The sequence below is a fragment of the Lutra lutra genome, chromosome 9 (genome assembly GCF_902655055.1).
Source record: "Lutra lutra chromosome 9, mLutLut1.2, whole genome shotgun sequence".
In the NCBI taxonomy this organism is placed as follows: domain Eukaryota; kingdom Metazoa; phylum Chordata; class Mammalia; order Carnivora; family Mustelidae; genus Lutra; species Lutra lutra.
The window spans coordinates 64,629,299-64,653,425 of record NC_062286.1 but is presented as its reverse complement, the minus strand read 5'-3'; the positions used below and the strand labels follow the sequence as shown (position 1 = coordinate 64,653,425).

The 24,127-nt window shown below is 35.7% G+C and overlaps 1 protein-coding gene across 5 annotated transcripts in view; it reads left to right on the top strand.

Annotated features, from left to right (window-relative positions):
* The window catches only part of VRK2 (VRK serine/threonine kinase 2), a 119,691-nt gene that overhangs the window by 23,098 nt on the left and 72,466 nt on the right, over window positions 1-24,127 (top strand). For 4 of the 5 annotated variants that reach the window (XM_047744079.1, XM_047744080.1, XM_047744081.1 and 1 more), the window contains exons 3-4: window positions 22,833-22,882; window positions 23,606-23,675. In XM_047744079.1, the coding sequence (XP_047600035.1) occupies window positions 22,833-22,882; window positions 23,606-23,675 (120 nt within the window). Of the gene's footprint in view, window positions 1-21,095; window positions 21,170-22,832; window positions 22,883-23,605; window positions 23,676-24,127 lie in introns of those variants that run through there. The other variant, XM_047744082.1, reaches the window with a different exon arrangement.

Sequence of the window (24,127 nt, the reverse complement as noted above, 5' to 3'; positions counted from 1 at the left end):
CTTGACAAATTTCAATTATACATTACAGTGTTATCAACTATATTACATATATATAATATATATTACATGTTGCATATATTATATATCAACTGAGTTATATATATCACTGTATTATACATTAGATCCTCAGACCTTGTTCATTTATAACTGAAAGTTTATAATATCTTGCCAGTCTGTCCCTACTTCCTCCACTTATCAGCCCCTGGCATCTCTCATTCTACTTTCTGTTTCTGTGAGTTCAACTTTATTATTATTTTTTTAAATTACACATATAAGTGATAACATGTAGTATTTGTCTTGCTCTTTCTGTCTTATTTTACTTAGCATAATGCCCTCCAGTTTCATCCAAGTTGTCATCCACGGCAGGATCTCCATTTTATAAGGTTTAATAATTTTATAAGGCTGAATAATATTCCATTGTATATATATTTTTAATCCATGCATCCATTGACAGACACTTAGATTGTTTCCATGTTTTGGCCATGTGAATAATGCTGCAGTGAACATGAGAGTGCAAATATCTTTTCAGGATAATTATTTCATTTTCTTTGGCTATATTGCCAGAAATGGAATTGTTGGACCATATGGTAGTTGTGTTTTTAATTTCTCAAGGAACCTCCGTACTGGCTCCATAGTGGCTGAACCAGTTTACATCCATACCAACAGTGTAAAAGGGTTTCCTTTTCTCTATAGCCTCAGTAGCAAGACTCTTTCTTGGCCATTCTAACAGGCATGAGGTGAAATATCATTGGGATTTCAATTTGCATTTCCCTTATTAGTGATAATGAGCATCTTTCCTTGTATCTATTGGCTGTTTGGATGACTTCTTTGGAAAAAAGTTTCAGCTCCTTTGCCTATTTTAAAATTGGGTTATTTGGCTGAGTTGTATGAATTCTTGTATATTTTGATATCCCTCATTGAATATGTGGGTTTAAAATAGGTTTGCAAATGTTTCTGCCATTTCATACCTAGCTTTCCTATTTTGTTGACGATTTCCTCCATTGTGCAGAAGTTTTTAAGTTAGATGTAGTCCCACTTGTTTATTTTTGCTTTTATTGACTTGACTTTTGGTGTGAAATCCAAAAAATCATTACCAAGATGAATATCAAGGAATATAAACCTATATTTTCTTCTAGGTATTTTATGGTTTCAGGTCTTACACTCAAGTCTTTAAATCCATTTTGAGTTGATTTTTGTATATAGTATAAGATTGAGATTCAGTTTGATTATTTTTCATGTGGCTACCCAGTGTTCCTAATACCATTTATTGAAGAACGTATTATTTCCTCATTATATATATTTGGCTCCTTTGTCAAAAATTAATTGACCATGAATGCCTGGGTTTATTTCTGGGCTATCTGGGTTAGGTACCATTGATTTATGTGTCTGTTTTTATGCCAGTACCATGCTGTTTTGATTAATATAGCTTTGTAATGTAGTTTGAAATTAGAAGTGTGATGCCTCCAGCTTTGTTCTTTTTTGCTCAAAATGCTTTGGCTATATAGGGTCTTTTATGGTTCCATATAAATTTTAGGATTTTCTATTTCTGTGAAATATGCCATTGGAATTTTGATAGGGATTGCACAGCAATCTGTAGATTCCTTTGGGTAGTGTGGACAGTTTATTCTTCCCATCCATTAGCACAGAATATCTTTCCATTTATTGTGTCTTCTTCAATTTCTTTTATCAGTGTTTTATGGTTTTCAGTGTACAGATTTTTCATGTCCTTGGTTAGATTTATTCCTAAATAATTTATTCTTTTTGATATTATTGTAAATGAGATTGTTTTCTAAATTTCTCCTTCCAATAGCTCATTGTTAGTGTATAGAAACAAAACTGATTTTTGTGTATTGATTTTGTATCCTGCAACTTTACTGTGTTTATTAGTTCTAGTAGTTGTTTTGAGGAGTCTTTAAGGGTTTTCCTATATATTATCATGTCATTGACACAGACAATTTTACTTTTTTTCTATTTGGATGCCTTTTATTTCTTTTTTCTTGCCAGTTGCTCTGGTTAGGATTTCCAGTACTAAAATGAGTAAAACCAGTGAGAGTGGGTGTCCTTGTCTTGTTCCTGATCTTAAAGGAAAGGCTTTATGCTTTCACAGTTTGGTATGATGTCAGATATTGGCTTCTCATAATTGGCCTTTATTATTTTGAGGTATGTTCTTTCTGTACCCAAAGTTTTGAGAGGTTATCATCACAAAAGGATGTTGAATTTTGTCAGATGCTTTTTTGGTATCTGTTGCTATGATCTTCTGACTTTTATCCTTCATTTTGTCAATGTGTGATTTGCATTGATTGATTTGTGTATGTTGAACCATCCTTACATTTCAAAAATAAATCTGACTTGATCCTGGTGTATGAATCTTTATTGTACTATTGAATTCATTTTGCTAATATTTTGTTGAGTACTTTTATATATATGTAAAATATGCAGGGATATTGGCCTGCAATTTTTTTTTTTCTTGGAGTGTCCTTGTCTGTCTTGATCTTTTCTATTGTCTTCCCAGTCTCTCATTTATTTCCACTTTGATCTTTGTTATGTCCTTCTTTCTACTAAATTTGAGGTTGGTTCTTTTTCTAGTTCCTTGATGTATAAAGTTAGGTTGTTTATTTTAGATTTTTTTTTCTTAGCGTACAAACTGATTATTATAAACTTTCCTCTTAGAACTGCTTTTGCTACATTCCATATGTTATTGATATGTTTTCATTTTCATGTGTTTCAAGTTTTTTTTTAAACTAGAAAGTGTACTTTATTTTTTATTTATTAAATTTTTTTATTTGAGTATAGTTGGCAACAATGTTACATTAGTTTCAGGTGTACAACATAGTGATTCAACTTCTTTATAGGTTGTGCTATGCTTACCACAAGTGTAGCTACCATCTTTCAAGATACAGTGCTATTACAGTACTATTTACTGTATTTTCTATGCTTGTCTTTTATTCCCAGGACTTAGTCATTCCATAACTGGAAGTCTGTTATCTCCCACTCCCCTTCCTCCCACCCATATTCCCTCTGGCAACCATTACTTTGGTTTCTGTATTTATATATATATATTTTTAAAGATTTTATTTATTTATTTGACAGAGAGAGATCACAAGCAGGCAGAGAGGCAGGCAGAGAGAGAGGAGGAAGCAGGCTCCTTGCTGAGCAGAGAGCCCGGCGCGGGGTTCGATCCCAGGACCCTGAGATCATGACCCGAGCCGAAGGCAGCAGCTTAACCCACTGAGCCACCCAGGCGCCCCATTGGTTTCTGTATTTATATTTTTGATTCTACCTTTTGTTTTATTCATTTTTTTATATTCCACATATGACTGAAATTACGTGGTATTTTTCAGTCTATTTCACTTAGCATCATATTCTCTAGGTCTATCCATGTCTTGCAAATAACACAATCATCCTTTTTTATTGCTATGTAATGTGTGTGTGTGTGTGCGCGCGTGCGCGTGTATGTCTATACCATATCTTCTTTACTCATTCAGCCATTGATAGACACTTAGATTGCTTCCATATCTTGGCTGTTGCAAATAATGCTACAATAAACATAGAATTGCATACACTTATTTGAATTGGTGTTCTCATTTCCTTTGGGTAAATACCCAGCAGTGGAACTATTAGATCATGTGGTATTTCCATTTTTAATTCTTTGAAGAACCTCCATACTGTTTTCCACAGTGGCTATACCAATTTACATTCCCACCAACAGTGTCCAAAAGTTTGTTTTTTTTTTCTCTCCATCCCTGCCAACATTTGTTATTTCTTGTTTTGATTTTAGCCATTCTAACAGGTATACAGTGACATTGCATTAAGGTTTTGATTTGTATTTCCCTGATGATTAGTGATGTTGAGCATCTTTTCATATGTCTATTGGACATCTGTGTCTTTTGGAAAAATGTCTAAGTCCTCTGCTCATTTTAATCAGATTGTGTGTGTGTGTGTGTGTGTGTGTGTGTGTATTGAGTTGTATGTTATTTTTTTCCTTTTTTAATTCTTTAAGCCATTGGTCATTCAGGAGCATATTGGTCAGTCTCCATATTTTTATAAATTTTCCAGTTTTCCTCTAATAACGGATACCTACTTTTGTACCATTGTGGTCAGAAAGGATACTGAATATGTCAGTATCCTTATCACGTTTCTTAAATTTGTTTTAAGAAATTTAGTCTTTTTATGTCACTTAGCTTGATTTATCTTGAAAAGCATTCCATATGTGCTTGAGAAGAATGTGTATCCTGCTATTGGAAGGTCTGTTCTGTATATGTCTGTTAGGTTCATCCTGTTTAATATAAGATTGAAGTCCAGTGTTTTTTTAATTGACTTTTTGTCTGATGATTTATACATTGTTGGAATTTAGGATATTGAAACCCCCTAATATCCTTGTATTGCTGTTTCCTCTTTCAGATGTGTTAATATTTGCTTTCTGTATTTAGGTGTGCCTATGTTGGGTACATAAATATTTATAGTTGTTATATTCTCTTAATTGATCCTTTTATCATTACATTGTCTTGTTATAGTGTTTGGTTTAAAGTCTCTTTTGTGGACGCCTGGGTGGCTCAGTGGTTTAAGCCGCTGCCTTCGGCTCAGGTCATGATCTCAGGGTCCTGGGATCGAGTCCCACATCGGGCTCTCTGCTCAGCAGGGAGCCTGCTTCCCTCCGTCTCTCTGTCTACTTGTGATCTCTCTCTGTCAAATAAATAAATAAAATCTTAAAAAAAAAAATAAAGTCTCTTTTGTTTGCTATAAGTATAGTGTTTCCTGCTTTCGTTTGGTTTCCATTGACATAGAACATCTTTCTTTTTCATCCTTTCACTTCCATTCTCTGTATGTCTTTAAAGCTGAAGTGAATCTCTTATAGGCACTATATAGTTGGATCTTTTTTTTTATATATATACTATTCAACCATTCTGTGTGTTTTGATTAGTGAATTCAGTCCATTTACATTTAAAGTAATTATTGATAGTTATGAACTTAACTACTGCCATAGTTGTTTTCTGGCTCTTTTATAGATCTTTTGTTTCTTCTTCTCTTGCTCACCTCTCTTGTGAATTGACTTTTTTCATAGTGCTGTGCTTTGATTGCTTTATTTTTTGTGTATCTACTATAAGTTTTTGTTTATTAGTTACCGTGAAATTTATGTAAAACATACTTATAACTCTCTGTTTTAAGCTGATAATAACTTTGAACATATTGATAAGATGTACATTTTTACACTCCCTTTCCCCAGATTTTATGTTTTTATTGTCAAAATTTACATGCTTTTGTTGTTTTTATTCATTAACAAATTATTATAGTTTTTTTGGTACTTTTGTCTTTTAATGTTTATGCTACAGTTACAAGTAATTTACCATCTATTATTACAATCTTAGCATATTCTGAATTTATCTGTATATTTTATCAACTAATTTTATACTTTCATATATGTTCACTTTGAAAATTAATGTCCTTTTGTTTCAACTTAAGCACTCCCTTTAACATTTCTTGTAAGATGAGTCTAGTTGTTATGAACTCCTTGAGCTTTTGTTTGAGAAGTACTTTATCTCACCATTAATTATGAAGGATAAATTTGCAAATGGAGGATTCTTGGTTGACAGGTTTTTGTTTTTGTTTTTTCCCTAGCACTTTGAATATATCATCTCACTCTTTTCTGTCCTGCAAGACAGGATACTATTAGATTTATGGGAGTTCTCTTGTACATAGAAAATTGTTTTCTCTTGCTGTTTTTAAGATTCTGTCCTTATCTGTAACTTTTGACAATTTAATAATAATGTATCTTAGTGTGGGTCTCCTTAGATTCATCTTGTTTGGTATTGTGCTACTTGGGTATGGGTGTCTGTTTCTTTCCCCAGGTTAGGGAAGTTTATGGCCATTACTTTGAATAAGCTTTCTGCTCTTTTCTCTTTTCTCCTTCAGGGACCCTTATAGTGCATGTAATTGTTGGCTTGATGGTATCCCATAAGTCCCTTCAGCTATCTTCACTCTTTTTCATTTTTTTTTTCTTGTTGCTTCTCCAATGTTATGACTTCAGTTGCCCTGTCTTTGAGTTCATTGATCCTTTCTTCCATTTGATCTAGTCTGTTGTTGAACCAACCTCCCTATTGAATTTTTTTGCACTTGATTTTTTTTTTTAAGATTTTATTTATTTATTTGACAGAGAGAGATCACAAGTAGACAGAGAGGCAGGCAGAGAGAGAGAGAGAGAGAGGGAAGCAGACTCCCTGCTGAGCAGAGAGCCCGATGTGGGACTCGATCCCAGGACCCTGAGATCATGACCTGAGCCGAAGGCAGCGGCTTAACCCACTGAGCCACCCAGGCGCCCTTTGCACTCAATTTTAACCAAAAGGCTGAGAAGCGATGTCTATTGCATTTTTTGTTGTTATTATATTCTACAGCTCTATAATTTGTGTTTTGAAATTTTTTTTTTGTTGTTGAAATCTTACTTTATTCATACATTGCTCTCTCTTGAGCTCATTAATCATTTTTATGACCATTATTTTGAACTATCAGGTAAACCACTTATCTCCTTTTCATAAATATCTGTTTCTGGAGACTTTTTTGTTTGGAAAATTTTCCACTGTTTCTTTGTTTTCTTTGATTCTCTTTGTTGGTTTCCCTATGTTAGACAGAACAGCTATCTCTTCCAAATATGACAGAGTGGTCTTGGGTATGAAATGAATCTTGTTAGTCAGCCCTGCTCAAGTTCCTACTTTATTGTTCATGCTGATTGTCCTAGCTGCTGTTTTTTTTGTTTTGTTTTGTGTTTGTTTTTGTTTTAGTAGCCCCCGTTACTTGTGAGTGTGCCAAGACCTGTCAGTGTTCCAGAGAGGAGGATCACAGTGAGGGTCCCTTATGATACATTTTTCTCATTACCCTGATGTGTAAGAGTAGCTCAGTGAGTTTCTGAATCCCATACATTTGCATTCTTGGGTGGAGGGGAGCTCAGCAGCCTCCTATGTCACCCTCTTGGGTACTTCTCCATTTTCTTAAAGTAAAAATTTAATTTCTTTAAAAATTTTTTTTTCTTCCAAGATTTTATTTAAATTCAAGTTAGTTAACATATATTGTAATATTAGTTTCAGGAGTAGAATTTAGTAATTCATCACTTATATAGTAACACCCAGTGCTTATCACAACTGCCCTCCTTAGTGCCCATCACCCATTTAGCCCACAGCCCCCCAACAATATTCAGTTTGTTCTCTATAGTTAAGAATCTCTTATGGTTTGCCTCCCTCTCTATTTTTATCTTACTTTATTGTTCCTTCCCTTCTCCTGTGTTCATCTATTTTGTTTCTTAAATTTCATATCTGAGTGAAATCATATGGTATTTGTCTTTCTCTGACTTATTTTGCTTAGCATAAAACACACTAGTTCCATCCATGTTGTTGCAAATGGCAAGATTTCATTCTTTTTGATGAGTAATATTCCATTTGTGTGTGTGTGTGTGTGATATCTTCTTTATCCATTCATCCATCAATAGACATCTAGGGTCTTTCCATAATTTGACTATTATTGATAGGGCTGCTATAAACACTTGGGTGCATGTAGCCCCTTTGAATCAGTGTTTTTGTAGCCTTGGGGTAAATACCTAATAGTGCAGTTGCTGGGTCATAGGGTAGTTCTATTTTTAACTTTTTGAGGAACCTCCATGCTGTTTTCCAGAGTGGCTGCACCAGTTTGCATTCCTGCCAATAGTCCAAGAGGGTTCCCCTTTCTCTGCATCCTACCGACGACACCTGTTGTTTCTTGAGTTGTCAATTTTAGCCATTGTGACAGGTGTGAGGTGGTATTTCATTGTGGTTTTGATTTGTATTTCTCTGATGATGAGTGATATTGAGCATTTTCTCATGTATCTGTTACCATCTGTATGTCTTCTTTGAGGAAATATCTGCTTCATGTCTTCTCCCCATTTCTTAACTGGATTGTTTATTTTTTGGGTGTTGAGTTTGATAAGTTCTTTATACATTTTGGATACGAGCCCTTTATCCAATATGACATTTGTAATTATCTTCTCCCATTCCTTAGGTTGACCTTTAGTTTTGTTGATAGTCTCCTTCACTGTCAAGAAGCTTTTTATCTTGATGAAGTCCCAATGTTTATTTTTGCTTTCGTTTTCCTTGCCTCTGGTGATGTGTCTAGTAAGAAATTGCTATAGCTGAGGTGAAACAGCTTACTCCCTTTGCTCTCCTCCAGGATTTAGATGGTTTCCTGTCTCACATTTAGGTCTTCCAGCCATTTCTAATTTACTTTTTATTTAGTTTTGCAAAAAAGTGGTCCAGTTTTCTCAACACCATTTATTGAAGAGACTGTCTTTTTCCCATTGGATAGTCTTTCCTGCTTTGTCAAAGATTAGTTGATCATATAGCTGTGGGTCCATTTCTGGGTTCTTTATTCTATTCCATTCTGTGTGTCTATTTTTGTGCTAGTACCATAATACCTTGATGATTATAGTGTTGTAATACAGCTTGAAGTCCAGAATTGTGATGCCTCCAGCTTTCGTTTTCTTTTTCAACATTGCTTTGGCTATTTGGGGTCTTTTCTGGCTCTATACAAATTTTAGAATTGTTTGTTTTAGCTCTGTGAAAAATGCGGTGTTTTTTTTGTTTTTTGTTTTTTTTTTTTTTTTTTTTAATTTTATTTATTTATTTATTTGACAGAGAGAGATATCACAAGTAGGCGGAGAGGCAGGCAGAGAGAGAGAGAGGAAGAAGCAGGCTCCCCGCTGAGCTGAAAGCCCGATGTGGGGCTCAATCCCAGGACCCTGGGATCATGACCTGAGCTGAAGGCAGAGGCTTTAACCCACTGAGCCACCCAGGTGCCCCTGTTTTGTTTTGTTTTTGGTTTTGGTTTTTTTGGTACAGATTGCTTTGAATGTGTAGATTGATTTGGACAGACTTTTTACAATATTTGTCCTTCTAATCCATGAGCATAGGATGGTTTTCCATTTCTTTGTGTCTTCTTCAATTCCTTTCATAATTGTTTGGTAGTTTTCAGAGTACAGATCTTTTACCTCTTTTGTTAGGCTTATTCCTAGGTTTCTTACTGTTTTTGGTGCAATAGCAAATGGGATCAATTCCTTGGTTTCTCTTTCTGCTGCTTCATTATTGGTGTGTAGAAATGCAGCAGATTCCTGCACATTGACTTTGTATCCGAGACTTTGCTGAATTCATGGATCAGTAGCAATTTTTTGGTGGAGTCTTCCAAGTTTTCTACATAGGGTATCATGTCATTTTCAAATAGTGAAAGTTTGACCTCTTCCTTGCTGATTTGGATGTCTTTTATTTCTCTTTGTTTTCTGATTGCTGAGACTAGGACTTTCAGTACAATGTTGAAGAACAATGGTTGGAGTGGACATCCATGTTCAATTCCTGACCTGAGGGGAATATTGCTCAGATTTCCCCACTGAGGATGATATTAGCTGGGGGTCTTTCATATATGACTTTTATGATACTGAAGTGTGTTCCTTCTGTCCCTACTTCGACGGTTTTTATCAAGAAAGGATGCTGTATTTTGTCAAATGCTGTTTCCACATCTGTTGAGAGGATCATATGGTTCTTACCCTTTCTTTTATTAATGTGGTATATCTCATTGATTGATTTGCAGATATTGAACCACCCCTGCAGCCCAGGTTAAACCCCACTTGATCATGGTGAAAATCCTTTTAATGTACTGTTAGATTCAGTTAGCTAGTATCTTATGAGACTTTTTACATCCATGTTCATCAAGGTTATTTGTCTATAATTCTTCATAGAGGGGTCGCTGTTGAGTTTTGGAATCAAGGTAATGCTGTTTCCATAGAATGAATTTGGGAGTTTTCCTTCCATTTCTAGAAGAACAGGTATTAATTCTTCTTGAAATGTATGTTAGAATTCCCCTGGGAAATAGGGGAATTCTTATTGGGACATTTTTGATTACTGATTTAACTTCTTTACTGGTTACAGATCTATTCAAATTTTCTATTTCTTCTTGTTTCAGTTTCATGGTGTATATGTTCCTAGGAATTTATCCATTTTTCCAAATTGCACAATTTGTTGGTATGTAACTGTTCATAATATTTCTTGTATTTCTGTGTTGTTGTTTGTGATCTCTTTCAATCATGATTTTATTTATTTAGGTCCTTTCTGTTTTCTTTTTGATAAGTCTGCCTAGGGGCTTATCAATTTTGTTAATTCTTTCAAAGAACCAGCTGCTAGTTTAATTGATTTGTTCTGTTTTTATTTCTATAGCATTTATTTCTGCTACTGTTTTTATTTCTGTAGAATATATTTCTGCTACTACTTCACATTTGCTGGTTTTAGGCTTTATTTGCTGTTCTTTTTCTAGCTCCTGTAGGTGTAAGGTTAGGTTGTATATTTAAGACTATACTTTCAGGGATCATTTCTATAGTTTCTTTTCTTGATTCTGGAGGAAGGCCTGTATTGCTATATACATGCCTCTTATGACCACCTTTGCTGCATCCCAAAGGTTTCAGACTATCTTGTTTTCATTTTCATTTGCTTTCATGTATTTTTTTTTAACTTCTTTAATTTCCTTGTTAACCCATTCATTCTTTAGTAAGATGGTCTTTAACCTACATGTATTTGAGGCTTTTCCAAACTTTTTCTTGTGATTGACTCTGAGTTTCGGGGCATTGTGGTCTGAAAATACACATGATATGATCAGTCTTTTTTTTACTGGTTGAGAGCTGACTTGTGACCCAGTATGTGATCTCTTCTGGAGAATATCCCATTTGCACTCAAAAAGAATGTGTATTCTGCTGCTTTAGAATGAAATACTCTGAATATATCTGTAACGTCCATCTAGTCCAGTGTGTCATTCAAATCCCTTGTTTTCTTGTTGATCTTCTGCTTAGATGGTCTGTACACAGCTGTGAGTGGGAAGTTAAAGTCCCCTACTATTATTGTATTATTATCAGTGAGTTTCTTTAAGTTTGTTATTAATTGATTTATATATTTGGCTGCTCCCAAGTTGGAAGCATAAGTATTTACAATTGTTAGATCATCTTGTTGGATAGACCCCTTTATTATGATTTAGTGTACTTCTTCATCTTTTATTACAGTCTTTGGTTTAAAATCTAGTTTGTCTGATATAAGTATGGCTATTCCAACTTTCTTTGATGTCCGTGAGCATGACAGATGGTTCTCCACCCCCTTACTTTCAATCTAGAAATGTCTTTAAGTCTAAAATGAGTCCCAGCATATCAATGGGTCTGGGGTTTTTTTAAAATCTTTTATCCTTTATCTTTGATTAGAATATTTAGTCCATTTACATTCAGAGTAATTATTAATAGGTATGAATGTATTGCCATTGTATTACCTGTAAAGTCATTGTTCCTATAGATTGTCTTTGTTGCTTTTGGTCTCTCTTTCCCACTCAAAGGGTCCCCTTTAATAGTTCTTGCAGAGCTGGTTTAGTGTTCATGAACTCCTTTAATTTTTTATTGTTTTGGAAACTCTTTCTCTCTCCTTCTATTCTAAATGACAGCCTTGCTGAATAAAGTATTCTTTTTTTTTAAGATTTTTTTTAAATTTTTTTATTTATTTGACAACCGAGATCACAAGTAGGCAGAGAGAGAGAGGAGAAGCAGGCTCCCCACTGAGCAGAGAGCCCGATGTAGGGCTCGGTCCCAGGACCCTGGGATCATGATCTGAGCCGAAGGCAGAGGCTTTAACCCACTGAGCCACCCAGGTGCCCCTGGATAAAGTATTCTTGGCTGCATATTTTTCCCATTTAGCATGTTGAATATATCAGGTCACTCTCTTATGTCTTGCCAACTTTCGGTGGACAGATCTGCTACTAACCTTATTTGTCTACCATTGTAGGTTAAAGACCTTTTTTCTCAAGCCATTTTCAGAATTCTTTATCTTTGCATTTTGCAAGTTTTACTATGATAATGTTTTGGTGTTGACCTGTTTTTGTTGATTTTTGAGAATTCTCTGTGCCTCTTAGACTTGAATGCCTGTTTCCTTCCCCAGGTTAGGGAATTCTCAACTACAGTTCATTCAAATAGACTCCCCACCACTCCCTGCCTCCCCTTCTTGCTCTTCTTCTTCTGGGACTACTGTGATACAGATACTGTGTTTTATGGATTTGCTGATTTCCCTAAGCCTGTAGTCATGACCTAATAGTTTGCTTTCCCTCTTCTTTTCAACCTCATCATTTTCCGTAATCTTATTTTCTATATCACTTATTCATTCCTCTGCTTCTTCCATCCTCATGATTACATCTGTTCTGTTTTACATCTCAGTTTTAGCTTTTTAAATTTCAGCCTGACTAGTTCTTATGTCTTTTATCTCTGTAGCTGTTTTGAGCAAGGCCCTATTTATGATTTCTTGTTGGTCCTTCTTTTGTGGAGAATTCCTCCATCTTGTCATGTCTAGGTTTCTGTCTTTTATGTGTTATGAAAGCTTGTTTTGTTTCCTGCTCCTCAGAGTAATGGAGCTCATTACTCCTCAGAGTAATTTTTGCTTTATTAAAAAGGAGTTATACGCTGTCCAGGTCTTGGCACTTTAGGAAGTGTTTCTGGTGTATGCTGTGTGTACTCTGCTGTATGTTTTGGCTGTTCTTTCCCACAGGTCAGTCATCTGCTGAGTTCCTCCTTGCAGTGGGGATATTTGGGCCTTTAACTAGGTGTGCTTCCATTTGTTTGTTATGATAAACCTGATTTTTGGGGGAAAAAAAAAAAGTGCCTGTGCCTGGGTTGCTCCGTTGGTTAAACAACTTGATTTCACCTCAGGTTGTGATCTCAGGATTGTGAGATTGAGCCCCATGAAGGGGTTCCACACTGGTCATGGAGCCTGCTTGAGATTCTCTCTCACCTTCTCCCTCTGTTGTTCCTCTACCCCTCTTAAAAAAAAGGAAGAAAGAAAAAAAAATCCTGGTCCAAAAAAAAAAGAGAGAAGAAGAAAGGAACAAAGAAAATAAGCCAACAAAGACTTATAAGTCTGCTTCCAAAGAAAAAGCAAAAAGCAAAAAGAAACCCAAATGCATTAAAAAGGAAGAAACAAACAAAGATAAAACTGTAAGCTTGAGTCCAAAGAAAAAAGATGGAGGGGAAAGAAGAAAAGAAAGAAAGAAAAGGAAAAAAAGGAAAGCCTGGTCTTATTTTCACTAGAACTGAAGCTGATGCTTTGGAACACTTTGTGATCAGTATACTTGGTACATGCAGGGGGCTTGTGTTGGTCCTCTGGGGGAGAGGCATACTTTGCTGGCTCACAGTTAGACCTGCTCTAGGAAAAATGCCCCTGCAGAGCTCAGGAGGGCACAGTTTGGTGTAAGTGGCTCCACCCTCCACTGGGGGTGCCATGTTGCTCACTGAAATTGGACTTTGCTTGTGGGTGAGGGGTGGGTGCAAGATGGCATAACCCTGCTTTTAGTCCTGGGGAGGGGAACTCACAGCCCCTGCTGCTCAGGAAGCCCTCACAGAAAAGCAAACAATCTCCCCTCCTATTCCCCAGACCTCCTTCAGATGCCTACTTTCGACCTATCCATGCCTGGGCCTTCAACATGCCCCACACCACAGTTCTCCTGCATTTTATCTCTGGTGCACAGCTGGGATTCAAAACTCCAAATCTTAAAGAACCCAGCAAGGTGTGGACCTGCTCCCCTCCCCTAAAAGAAGAACCTCTCAGTGCTGTGCCTGGAGCCACTGTCATAGAAAAGCAGTCCCATGGGCATCCAGGTGCCTGGAGTCAATGGTGAAGTCCTGGAGAAAGCTGCAACCAGGTTATCGGCTCTCTGTATCCTCTTCTTGTCCTCTGCTGAAGAATGGCCACTCAGTGGTGCCCACTGGGTCCCTTGTCCTTGGAGAGACAATATACCCTCTTTGAACTGTACCCTAGGAGAGGGAATGTTCTCTCCCAGTGCCACCCAGGGCATCCCCACACTGTACTCCCAGGCCACTCCTCCCTCTCCCCAGAGTACTACTATCTGCCTGGCTTGAATCTGGCAAATGGCATAGACTTCTAAAACCTCAGAATTTGAGCTCCAGTGTTAGCAAAAAACTTGCCATAATCAGTTCCTCCTAATTACCCAGTCAGGGGTCCTGGGGGAGTTTTTCCTTGGACAAACCTGTTGTGCTGTTGTCTCTCCCCTTCTTTCCCTGTCCTCTTTTCACAAAAAGGGCTCCCAGCCCCTACCTGGCAATGTGGCTTTTCTCTCCCCCAATTCATATCTCTGAACCTTGCAGCCTCCACATTCTCTCCTTCTAATTGTGCAGACTGTTCAGTTCATCCTCAAATTTATTTCCTAGTTGCTCAAAATGTTTTGATGCCAATCTAGCTGTGTTTGAAGGACAAGGCAAGATCAGGGTCCTCCTGCCAAACTACTCCACCATCTTAATTCCGCCTTAAAATTTAGTTTCTATGTACTGCTTTCATTCATTAAATTATTCATCAAATATTTAATGAATGCTTACTAGACCCTATTTGAGGTGTTGGGACACATCTAAACTAAACCAAGTCTTTGTGCAGTTTTCATGATGAGAGAAAAGCAACTAATAAATATGTAACTATATGCTAAATAGTTTCAATATGATATTTTTAGTATTCAGTCCTATGTATTTTCTAAATTCCTTTGTGATTTCTTCTTTGGCCTAGGGTCTAGGCATTTTGGTCACAGAATGTAGCTTAATAATCCTTATTCTTTGATAACTTGAAGAAGTGTGCTTTCTGAGTAAAATTATGGGCAGTTAAAAATTGTTTTATGCATAAAAAATTGAAAAAAAAGTATATTCTTTTTTTTTTAAGATTTTTATCTATTTATTTGACAGAGAGAGATCACAAGTAGGCAGAGAGAGAGGAAGGGAAGCAGGCTCCCTGCTGAGCAGAGAGCCTGATGCGGGGCTTGATCCCAGGACCCTGGGATCATGACCTGAGCCGAAGGCAGAGGCTTAACCACTGAGCCACCCAGGCGCCCCCAAAATGTATATTCTTTAATTGTTATTTTATGTGGCTTTTAGATAAAAACTATTAATTGTATTATTTTAAGTTATTTTTGTCTGCTTGACTATACATTATGGATTTGTTTTAAAATATTCCATGATTTTTGTGCTTTTTTGTTTTTCCCCCTGTACTTGTAGTGGCTTTTTTTTTTAAGATTTATTTATTTATTTGACAGAAATCACAAGGAGGAAGAGAGGCAGGCAGAGAGAGAGGAGGAAGCAGGCTCCCCGCTGAGCAGAGACCCTGATGCGGGGCTTGATCCCAGGAACCTGGGATCATGACTCGAGCCGAAGGCAGAGGCTTTAACCCACTGAGATACCCAGGTGCCCCTTGTAGTGGCTTTTGATTTCTGTATTATGAAGGTACATTATCAGATGCTTTCAAGTTCATAAATTTAGTTTTTTCTATTGAATCTTTTTTTTCCATTGAATTATTTTTTTTTAATGATTAGGTTGGACTACCTTTATATCTAGTAATTCTTCTTTGCTGAGATTTCTATAATTTTGTGAAAATAAATATTCTAGCCTTTTTTTCACCTGTTTTGGCTAGTTTACCTTTCTGTTTTCTCTGTATCACTTGGTTTTAGTTGTATTTCACAAATAGTATACATTTATTTATTTTTCTCATGATCTTATCATTTCTCATCTGGTGAATTTAGTCTACTCAAATTATTGAGTAGTATTTAGTCTACTCAAAATTATTATTTTTCACACCTAAGGTGTCCATGATTTTTTAAGATACATAATTATTTTTATATGTTGAGTCTCCATTAGATGCTTAAAATTTCATAATTTTCTTCTTCTTGAATCATTCTTTTTGTGTTTATGTAAGATCTGCTTTATATCTAATACCCATTAGTGCCCCTTAAACTATGACACATACTTTTAAAATAGCCTTACGTATGCAACTCATAGAGCACTCAGTGTTGCAGTCCTATCTTAAAGAACATTTTTTCTTTTTTTTTACTACTATCAAGTTTATGTCCCATTTTTCTGTTTTGGGCTGGTTAACTAATTTTTCTTCATGCACAAATCACTATAAATGACTATTAAATGTAACATTAATATTATCAGCAATGTGCACAACTCAATTGAAGTAAAGACCAATAGACATCTGGGTCTAGATGTGTGACTTGTGTGGGCAGTGAAACCGCTATGTGGTTAGCAGCAATCATATGATGTCCTCAGTTAGTAGGTGCATTCAAATGTCAGAGGTAATGAAATATGAAAAACTGGTGTAAAATTGTTATAAAATTGATAATTTATTTCATTTATATTTTATATTTACCTTTTTTTTTTTTTTTTTAGAGAACCTCTTCTTTCCTGATCTTCTATTAGATTTTTAGGTTTTCTTTATTCTTTTTTCTTTACTGATTTTGAAGTTCTGAATTTTATGTCTATTATTTTAATAGTTACCTGTAAACTCAATACACTCTCTTGATTTAATAAACTAAGAAGCTAATCAGTGTCTTCACTTTTCTCCTGGATAAATACATGGCATTACAACACTATACCTTTAGTCACCATTTTCCTATTTTGTACATTATTTTTGTCCATTGTTTTTAGTGTACCTTATTCTAGGTTGATAGTTATTTTCTCTCAGCATATGAATATGATGTTATTCAGTGCCTTCTTACTGCCTTGTTTCTATTCAGAAGTCTGTTGTCACTTCATCTGTCTTTTGTATGTAAACTAATCTCTTCTCCTGAGTTGTTTGTTAGAACTTTGTCTTTAATTTTCTGCAGTTTGATTATGGTGGGCTGGAGTACAGATTTATTATTTATCTTGCTGGAGACTTAACGATTCTTAAATCAGAGGATTCATGACTTTTATCAGTATTTGAAAGTTATCAGATAATATTTATTCAAAAGTGCCTGTCCTCTATTCTCTCTGTCCTCTAGTTCTGGAGGTTTTTTTTAGAAAATTGTGTTTCTGTCACATTACATTGATGTTTCATAATCTCTTCTTCATATTTTATGTCTCTATATTTCTGTGTGGTGAATTCAAGATTATTTCCTCAGATCTAATCAGTTTCATTGTTCTCTTAGGTTTTAAATATTAACTATTATATATGTATTGCATGTATTAATATTTAGAAAAGTGCATACAACATAGACATATAGTTTATTAAGAAAATATATATAATAGCAAGATACAATCCCCATCTGGGTCAAACATATAATATATCAACATAATCAGCACTCTAGGAGCTCTGACATCTCTTTTCTACCTAAAGGTAGGAACACTGTCTAGACTCTTTATGATTTTTGTTTTACTGTTTTTCATTATAGTTGTGTGTGTGTGTGTGTGTGTGTGTATCCATAAGCAAATATAATTTGTTCGTTGTTTTTAATTTATATAAATAGAATCTAAATATACATTCTGTTTTGTGTTTTTTCACTCAACATTGTATCTAAGAAATATCTATATTACTACTGCATCTGTATTTCATTCATTTTTTCCTACAATGTATTTCATACTATGACTGTAATACAGTTTTTTACACATTCTACTGGAGATAAATGTGTATGTAATTTCCAGCATTGGACTATTCCAAATTCATACTTACTTCCATATATATTTCTTCTTGGAGTTCTTTTTCTTTTTTCTTTTTTAAATATTATATTTATTTATTTATTTGTCAGAGAGAGAGAGCACAGGCGGGGAGAGAGAGAAGCAGGCTTCCCATTGAGCAACGAGCCTGATGTGGGACTCAATCCCAGGACCCTGGGATCATGACCTTAGCCAAAGACAGACACTTAACCAGCTAAGCCACCTATGTGTCCCTCCTCTTGAAGTTCTAATGTATTTCTTGTTTTTGGTCACTGTCTCTTAGATCTCAGATGTTTTTCGAATAACAACCAGTTCATTTTTTCATAGAATGTTTTGCATTGTTTCTTTGTGTTTCTACTTTGTGTCTTTTATCATTCAAGCAGATATTTAAGCTATATGGGAGGTCTGAATTTCTTGGGATTTATGCCTTTTGTTTGCCTTCTATCCCGTTTTGTGGTGTTAGACCATTGACTCATCTTTAGCCATGCTGTATCTCTGGTAATCATGTGGGTCCAGTGTGTCTCTTAAAGATTTGTTTCTTTTACTTCTGCAAGGCTTCTGGGTTATCATTTGGTTTCAAATCCTTGTACTGTACTGTTTTGTAAATTTGAGCCTCAAATTCCTGAAGGCAGCTTCGGAGTAACAAATTTTCAGGAAAGACTCTACTTTTCCTCATACTCAGGGTCTAAGCTACAGAAGGTAGGGTTTTTCATTTTTGTTTTTCTTTATGTGTTTGACAGTGGTGAAGTCTTGTCTGTCTTTTTTTCCTTCTCTTTTCCCTCCTTCCTTCCCCTTTTTCCTTTTCTCCTTCTCCCCACATCTCCCCATTTCTTTCTCTCTCTTCTTTAAATGTTTCATACTACTGAAGATGTAGGCCTTGGAAAATCTGACTTTATGTGACCAACTTAACTTCAAATCTCTGCCTATTGAAGCCCCAAGGACTTGTCTTCCCCAAGAGGGCTTTAACACTAATATCCTTGGCTACCCTGAGTGGGCAGCCTCTTTGGGGCCTGCAGCATGATCTAGAACATTAGTGCTCAGGTACATTTATTTCCCTCTGGTTTTTATTTTTTTATTTATTTTATTTTTAAAAGATTTTTAAAATTGTTTATTTATGTGAGAGAGTGAGCACAAGCAGGGGGAGGTGGGAGAGGGAGAAGCAGGCTCCCCACTGAGCAGAGAACTGATTTGGGACTCAATCCCAGGATTCTAAGATCATGACTTGAGCAGAAGGCAGATGCTTAACCAACTGAGCCACACAGGTGACCCTCCCTCTGGTTTTTAGATTTCTCTGTTTTGGGCTTCCTATTTATTTATTTAACTAGATCAACTCTTCATTTATAAGAAAGTTTGACTTATTATTTTTGGCATCTTCTTTATTTTATAGAAGAAGGTTTTCATTTATCTAGCGTGCTACTTTATTGACATTCTTTATCAGATGCCATCATATTTTAGTTTTTCTAGTTGCCGTCTGTGTTGTCTTTGGTCGCCAGTGTCAGAAACTCAAATGTATTTAAGCAAATGAGGGATTTATTAACTCTTATAAAAGAATTATAGGGCTTTTTTAGCTTCAGGTATGGATAGTCTAGAGCTTAAGCACGGTCAACAGGGCCCTTTCTTCCTGCCTTAACCTTACATTTTTCAGTGTTGGATTTGATTCTCAGACTTCATTTTCCATTTAGCTGACAAAAGTGATTTCTAGGATTTGGTATCCTTACAGCTTATGCCCTCCATGTGTTACATAGGATATATATAGGAAATAACTTTTTGCCTAGTTGGGGCATGTTGCTCTTTCTGAACTGGTTACTGTGGCCGGTGGGCTTGTATATTCCAATTAGCTAGATTTGGTCATCTACCCAACTCTGAGATGTAAGGGCAGGTATACTGTGTTAAGCAGCCCTACAAGGCTCACATGGGTAGAGGGTGGTTTGGTTCCTCAAAGGAAAAACCAGACATAGTTCTCAATGAATAGAAAAAAAGTGCTAGGAGGGCAGATATCTTATATGTACAGTATGTGTTTTTTAGCAGCTCATCAGACCTCAGGTTAGAAATTTAAATGAAGATGTGAGACTGCTATAATTTCAAGACTATCACTATCTGTGATTGATCATTCTTTTCAACCCTGAATAGATTAATCAGCAGTAACCTACCAAACAAGATCCCTTTCCCTCCTTTATCAAGTCCTAACAATTTCGCTTTCTGAAATCTCTGCATCTCTGGAATCTGCTCATTTTTTATCTGCCATTGATAGTGTAGTCCAAGCTATAATCCTCTTTCTTCTGATCTATCGAAATTAAATCCTTACTGATAGGTCAGTATCTACTCCGGTTCCCCTTCAGTCTGTTCTCCACACTGTGGCAACGGGATCTGTTTAGAATGCAAATCTAATAATGTGTTTCCTGTCCTCCAACAACACCTCAAGTCTTTAAAACCTTTCATTAGGCAGAAACTATTAACTAGATTTACATCTGGCCCATCATCACTTCTCCAACTATTGTTGCTCAGTAATTCCCTTTTATATAAATTATATATTCTCTTATTACTATCTACCTCTCCCTTTTACATTTATTATAATTACAGTTTTGCACTTGTGTATGAGTATTTGATGAATGTCTGATTTCTCCATTAGACTATAAAAGCAGATACCATGTCTGTTTTCCATTATCTTTTAATTTCACTAGCTAGAACGTGGCTTGGCTTACAGTAGAAAATAAATATTTATTTCATTAATTAACTGATTGATTACCATAAAGAGACCTCCATGGTAACTAAGACAATTTATTCGTTCAACATCCATCTCCAAGAGCTTTGTAGTCAATTGATTTTGGATTTAGGCCCTCCAATATAATCTGACTTAGAAGTTTATGGAGAGTATTATATAGTTATCAGAACAAGTGTGGGATGTTTTGAGTATCTGTCAACACATAGTTATGTTCATGTGAAATAATGTGAAAGGCTAGAAAGTAGTAGGGCTATAAGGATTGAAATCAGCAAGGAGTAGCCCATTGCACTGGTTAGATATCTCTTTTCCCATTAGCACCCAAATAAGTTATCTAGTTGAAAACCCCAATTTTTGGGCGCCTGGGTGGCTCAGTTGGTTAAGCGACTGCCTTCGGCTCAGGTCATGATCCTGGAGTCCTGGGATCGAGTCCCGCATCGGGCTCCCTGCTTGGCAGGGAGTCTGCTTCTCCCTCTGACCCTCCCCCTTCTCATACTCTCTCTCTCTCAAATAAATACATAAAATCTAAAAAAAAAAAAAAAAAAAAAGAAAACCCCAATTTTTCTTTTGTGCTTTTCTGCTTATATCTGTTGGGCTTGTTGATGTCTTTGCTGCTGGGGCCACTTGCTTTTAGGCAAGAAGCAGGAAGTTTCTACCAACTTATACCTCAGGAAGCCAAGACCCTTGCCCAGAGTCAGCACTGCAGTAAGTGGACGGGGATTGGGGCCGGGTGGTTTCTCCCCAGGCTTGGGTACCATCCTGGTAAAAATAGTTTGCCATAGGTGAGAAGAAAGGCTTTTCTTACCATTTCTTCTTTAACAGGACTGGACCCCTTCTTCTATATACACTCTCTTTAGTTTTTTCTTGCCTTAGATATATAGATAATCCATTCCTCCTGCAATTCCCTTGGGACTACTGCATGGGTGACAGTGGAATGACTTTACATGCATCAAGGTGAAAAGGTAAAAATTACTTGATATAAATAAGTTTAGTTTCTTTGGAAAGAGCTCTGGGTTCATAGTTTACATCTAATATCAACTAAGACTTAGGTAATAATTTCTTCAAATGGTTGATAGCAGACTGACATTAAAATTTTTGGAGAACAGTTAAAGTTGTGCATGAGTGGGCACAACCGTAAAGGGGGATTGGTATATTTTGGTAAATCTGTGATTTTTTTATATCTATCATGTGAAAACGAGAAAAGTTGATGGAGTTAGGAGAAAGGGGGGAAATGTTAGGGATAATCATAAGAGGACAGCGTCTGGTAAGCTTACTGAAAATAAACGTGAAGAATTGATCTTATTCTCCATCTGTTAGGTGCTGATATTTAATTATATTGAGGACTAGTTCCACATTCCTTTCACTCTCCTTTAAACATCCTACTAACACTTGACACAGTGCCTTGCAAATTCTGGCCTCATGATAAATAACTATTGGTTAGTTGAAGGAATGAATGGAAGGAAAATGAAGGGATGAATGACAAGATTCTTGACTTTCACAGTACAAATAAATATATGCATCAACTTACCAAGATTTGAAAACTGTGACTTCTTAATAATTTAGATAATATAGATGAAAGGATTGATTTGATCTAAAAATTTGAACAGTGGAATTGTCAGAAGTTTGATTATTATATCTAAAATACAAGGGGCACTTGGCTGGCACAATTTGGTAAATCATGTGACTCTTGATCTCAGGGTTGTGAGTTCGAGCCCTATGTTAACTGTGAAGCCTATTTAAAGAAAAAATAAAGAAGAATTTTTTAGAAATGCAAATAGCAAATAATAAAATGAAGTTAGATAACTTGAAATGGTGCTTTTTAGGAGATAATGTATTCCTTAATGTAGGCACGATTGATTGCCAGGTTCAGAAAATGATTTTTTAAAGATTTATTCTCATTCTCACTTGATTTTTTTTTTTTAGAATTTTGCCACTTAGAAATTGTTTTGAACTTTCCAGTTAAGATGAATCAGTTTTCATTTCTGAATTATAGATTTTAGTTTAATAAAATTAAAATTGAATAATAAAATTTTATTATTTATTATATATGGGGGTTAATGCTATGTATCTAGAAAATATTTCTCCCTACATTTGGATTTGTGTGTTTAATATGTGTCGGTTTCATGGGGTGCCTGGGTGGCTCAGTGGTTTAAGCCTCTGCCTTCGTCTTGGGTCGTGATCCCAGAGTCCTGGGATCGAGCCCCGCGTCGGGCTTTCTGCTCAGCGGGGAGCCTGCTTCTCTCTCTCTCTCTCTCTCTCTCTGCCTCCCTCTCTGCCTACTTGTGATCTCTGTCAAATAAATAAATAAAATCTTTAAAAAAAAATAATATGTGTCGGTTTCCATGTTTAAATATTTGAATGTGATGTATGGCAAAGTGTGGGCTATGGTATCAGACTGAGTTTCAGTCCCCAGTTTGCACTTCTTAGTGAACAAATTACTCAATTTCTCGAACCTTAGTAGTATCTTGTGTAACATGAAGATGATACCTACCAGAAGAGGTTCTTGGAAGGATGTAATAAATGAAGATATTTAAAGTGCTTAGCACAGTGTCTGGGATATAGTAGATATTCAGTAACTGGGAACAACTACTTCTCTACTCCACCTTATGTTTTTTTTTTCTGCAGCTTTCCCCACAAATAAACCAGATAAAGATGCAAGACATGTAATAAAAGTGGTAAGTATTACTCTTAAATTTATATTTCATATATATTTTACTTTTTTTTCTGCTTTATTCCTGGTATCTTTGTAAAAAACAGTTTTTAATTTAGCTTTTATGATCTTATCAACAAATGTAGTGTTATGGTATATTTTCACATTATTAAAATGTAGAGACTGGAGAACTTTGTTTTTCTGTGTTGGCATTTATCATTTTTGTATCCTATCTAGCTATCCTTTCTTTTCTCCCTTTCTTTCCTCTTTATTCTAAATGGTAAGGTCCTTAAAGGCAAGGATCAGGTTTTACTTTTGTTTGTATCCCCTATGCCTAGTACAATGGATGAAATATAGTAGATGCTTAGTAAAGGTGTCTTGTGTGAATGAACCCCAGGCTAGTTTGTAGTATACCTACCCTGATGTCCATGTTGGTAGACACTGACTATCTGTGTATATATAATTTTCATTGCTTTTAGTAAGTTTTTTCCATAAAAAGACTACTTTCATGGCTAAGATTGTATAGATAGCATTACAGTATTTTACATTTAAACATGAGATTCTCTAAGTTTATTTAGTGCTTTTCTGAGATTTTTTTAGTGGAAATTTGATGCCTCTGTTTTTAATAAATAATTCAAGCACTATTTATATACGATAAACGTATACTCATATTTTCATTGTTGAAATACCAAATCTATCCTTAAGATTGTTTTTACTTAATAAAATTAATTATTCTTTTCTTTTATAGGAATATCAAGAAAATGGCCCATTATTTTCAGAACTTAAATTTTACCAAAGAGCTGCAAAAAGAGACCATAGTAAGTAAATTTAGCAAAGCCAGCTACTTTCATATGCATATATATATACATATAAATATGCGCTAAAGTGAATGTTAATATTTTTCTTTTTTTCTGGCCTTCTGAAAAATTATTTTCAATTAGAAATTTTATTATAATTTATATAATTAACTATTATATAAAAGTAGGATAGATACTTTGTAAATGTTGGTATTATATACACAGTGAGTTATATATTTGAAATCAATATTATTTCTTTTTTTTTTAAGATTTTATTTATTTATTTGACCGACAGACATCACAGGTAGGCAGAGAGGCAGGCAGAGAGAGAGGGGGAAGCAGGCTCCCCATTGAGCAGAGAGCCCAATGCGGGGCTTGATTCCAGGACCCTGGGATCATGACCCGAGCCGAAGGCAGAGGCTCTAACCCACTGAGCTACCCAGGTGCCCCAGAAATCAATATTATTTCCACTA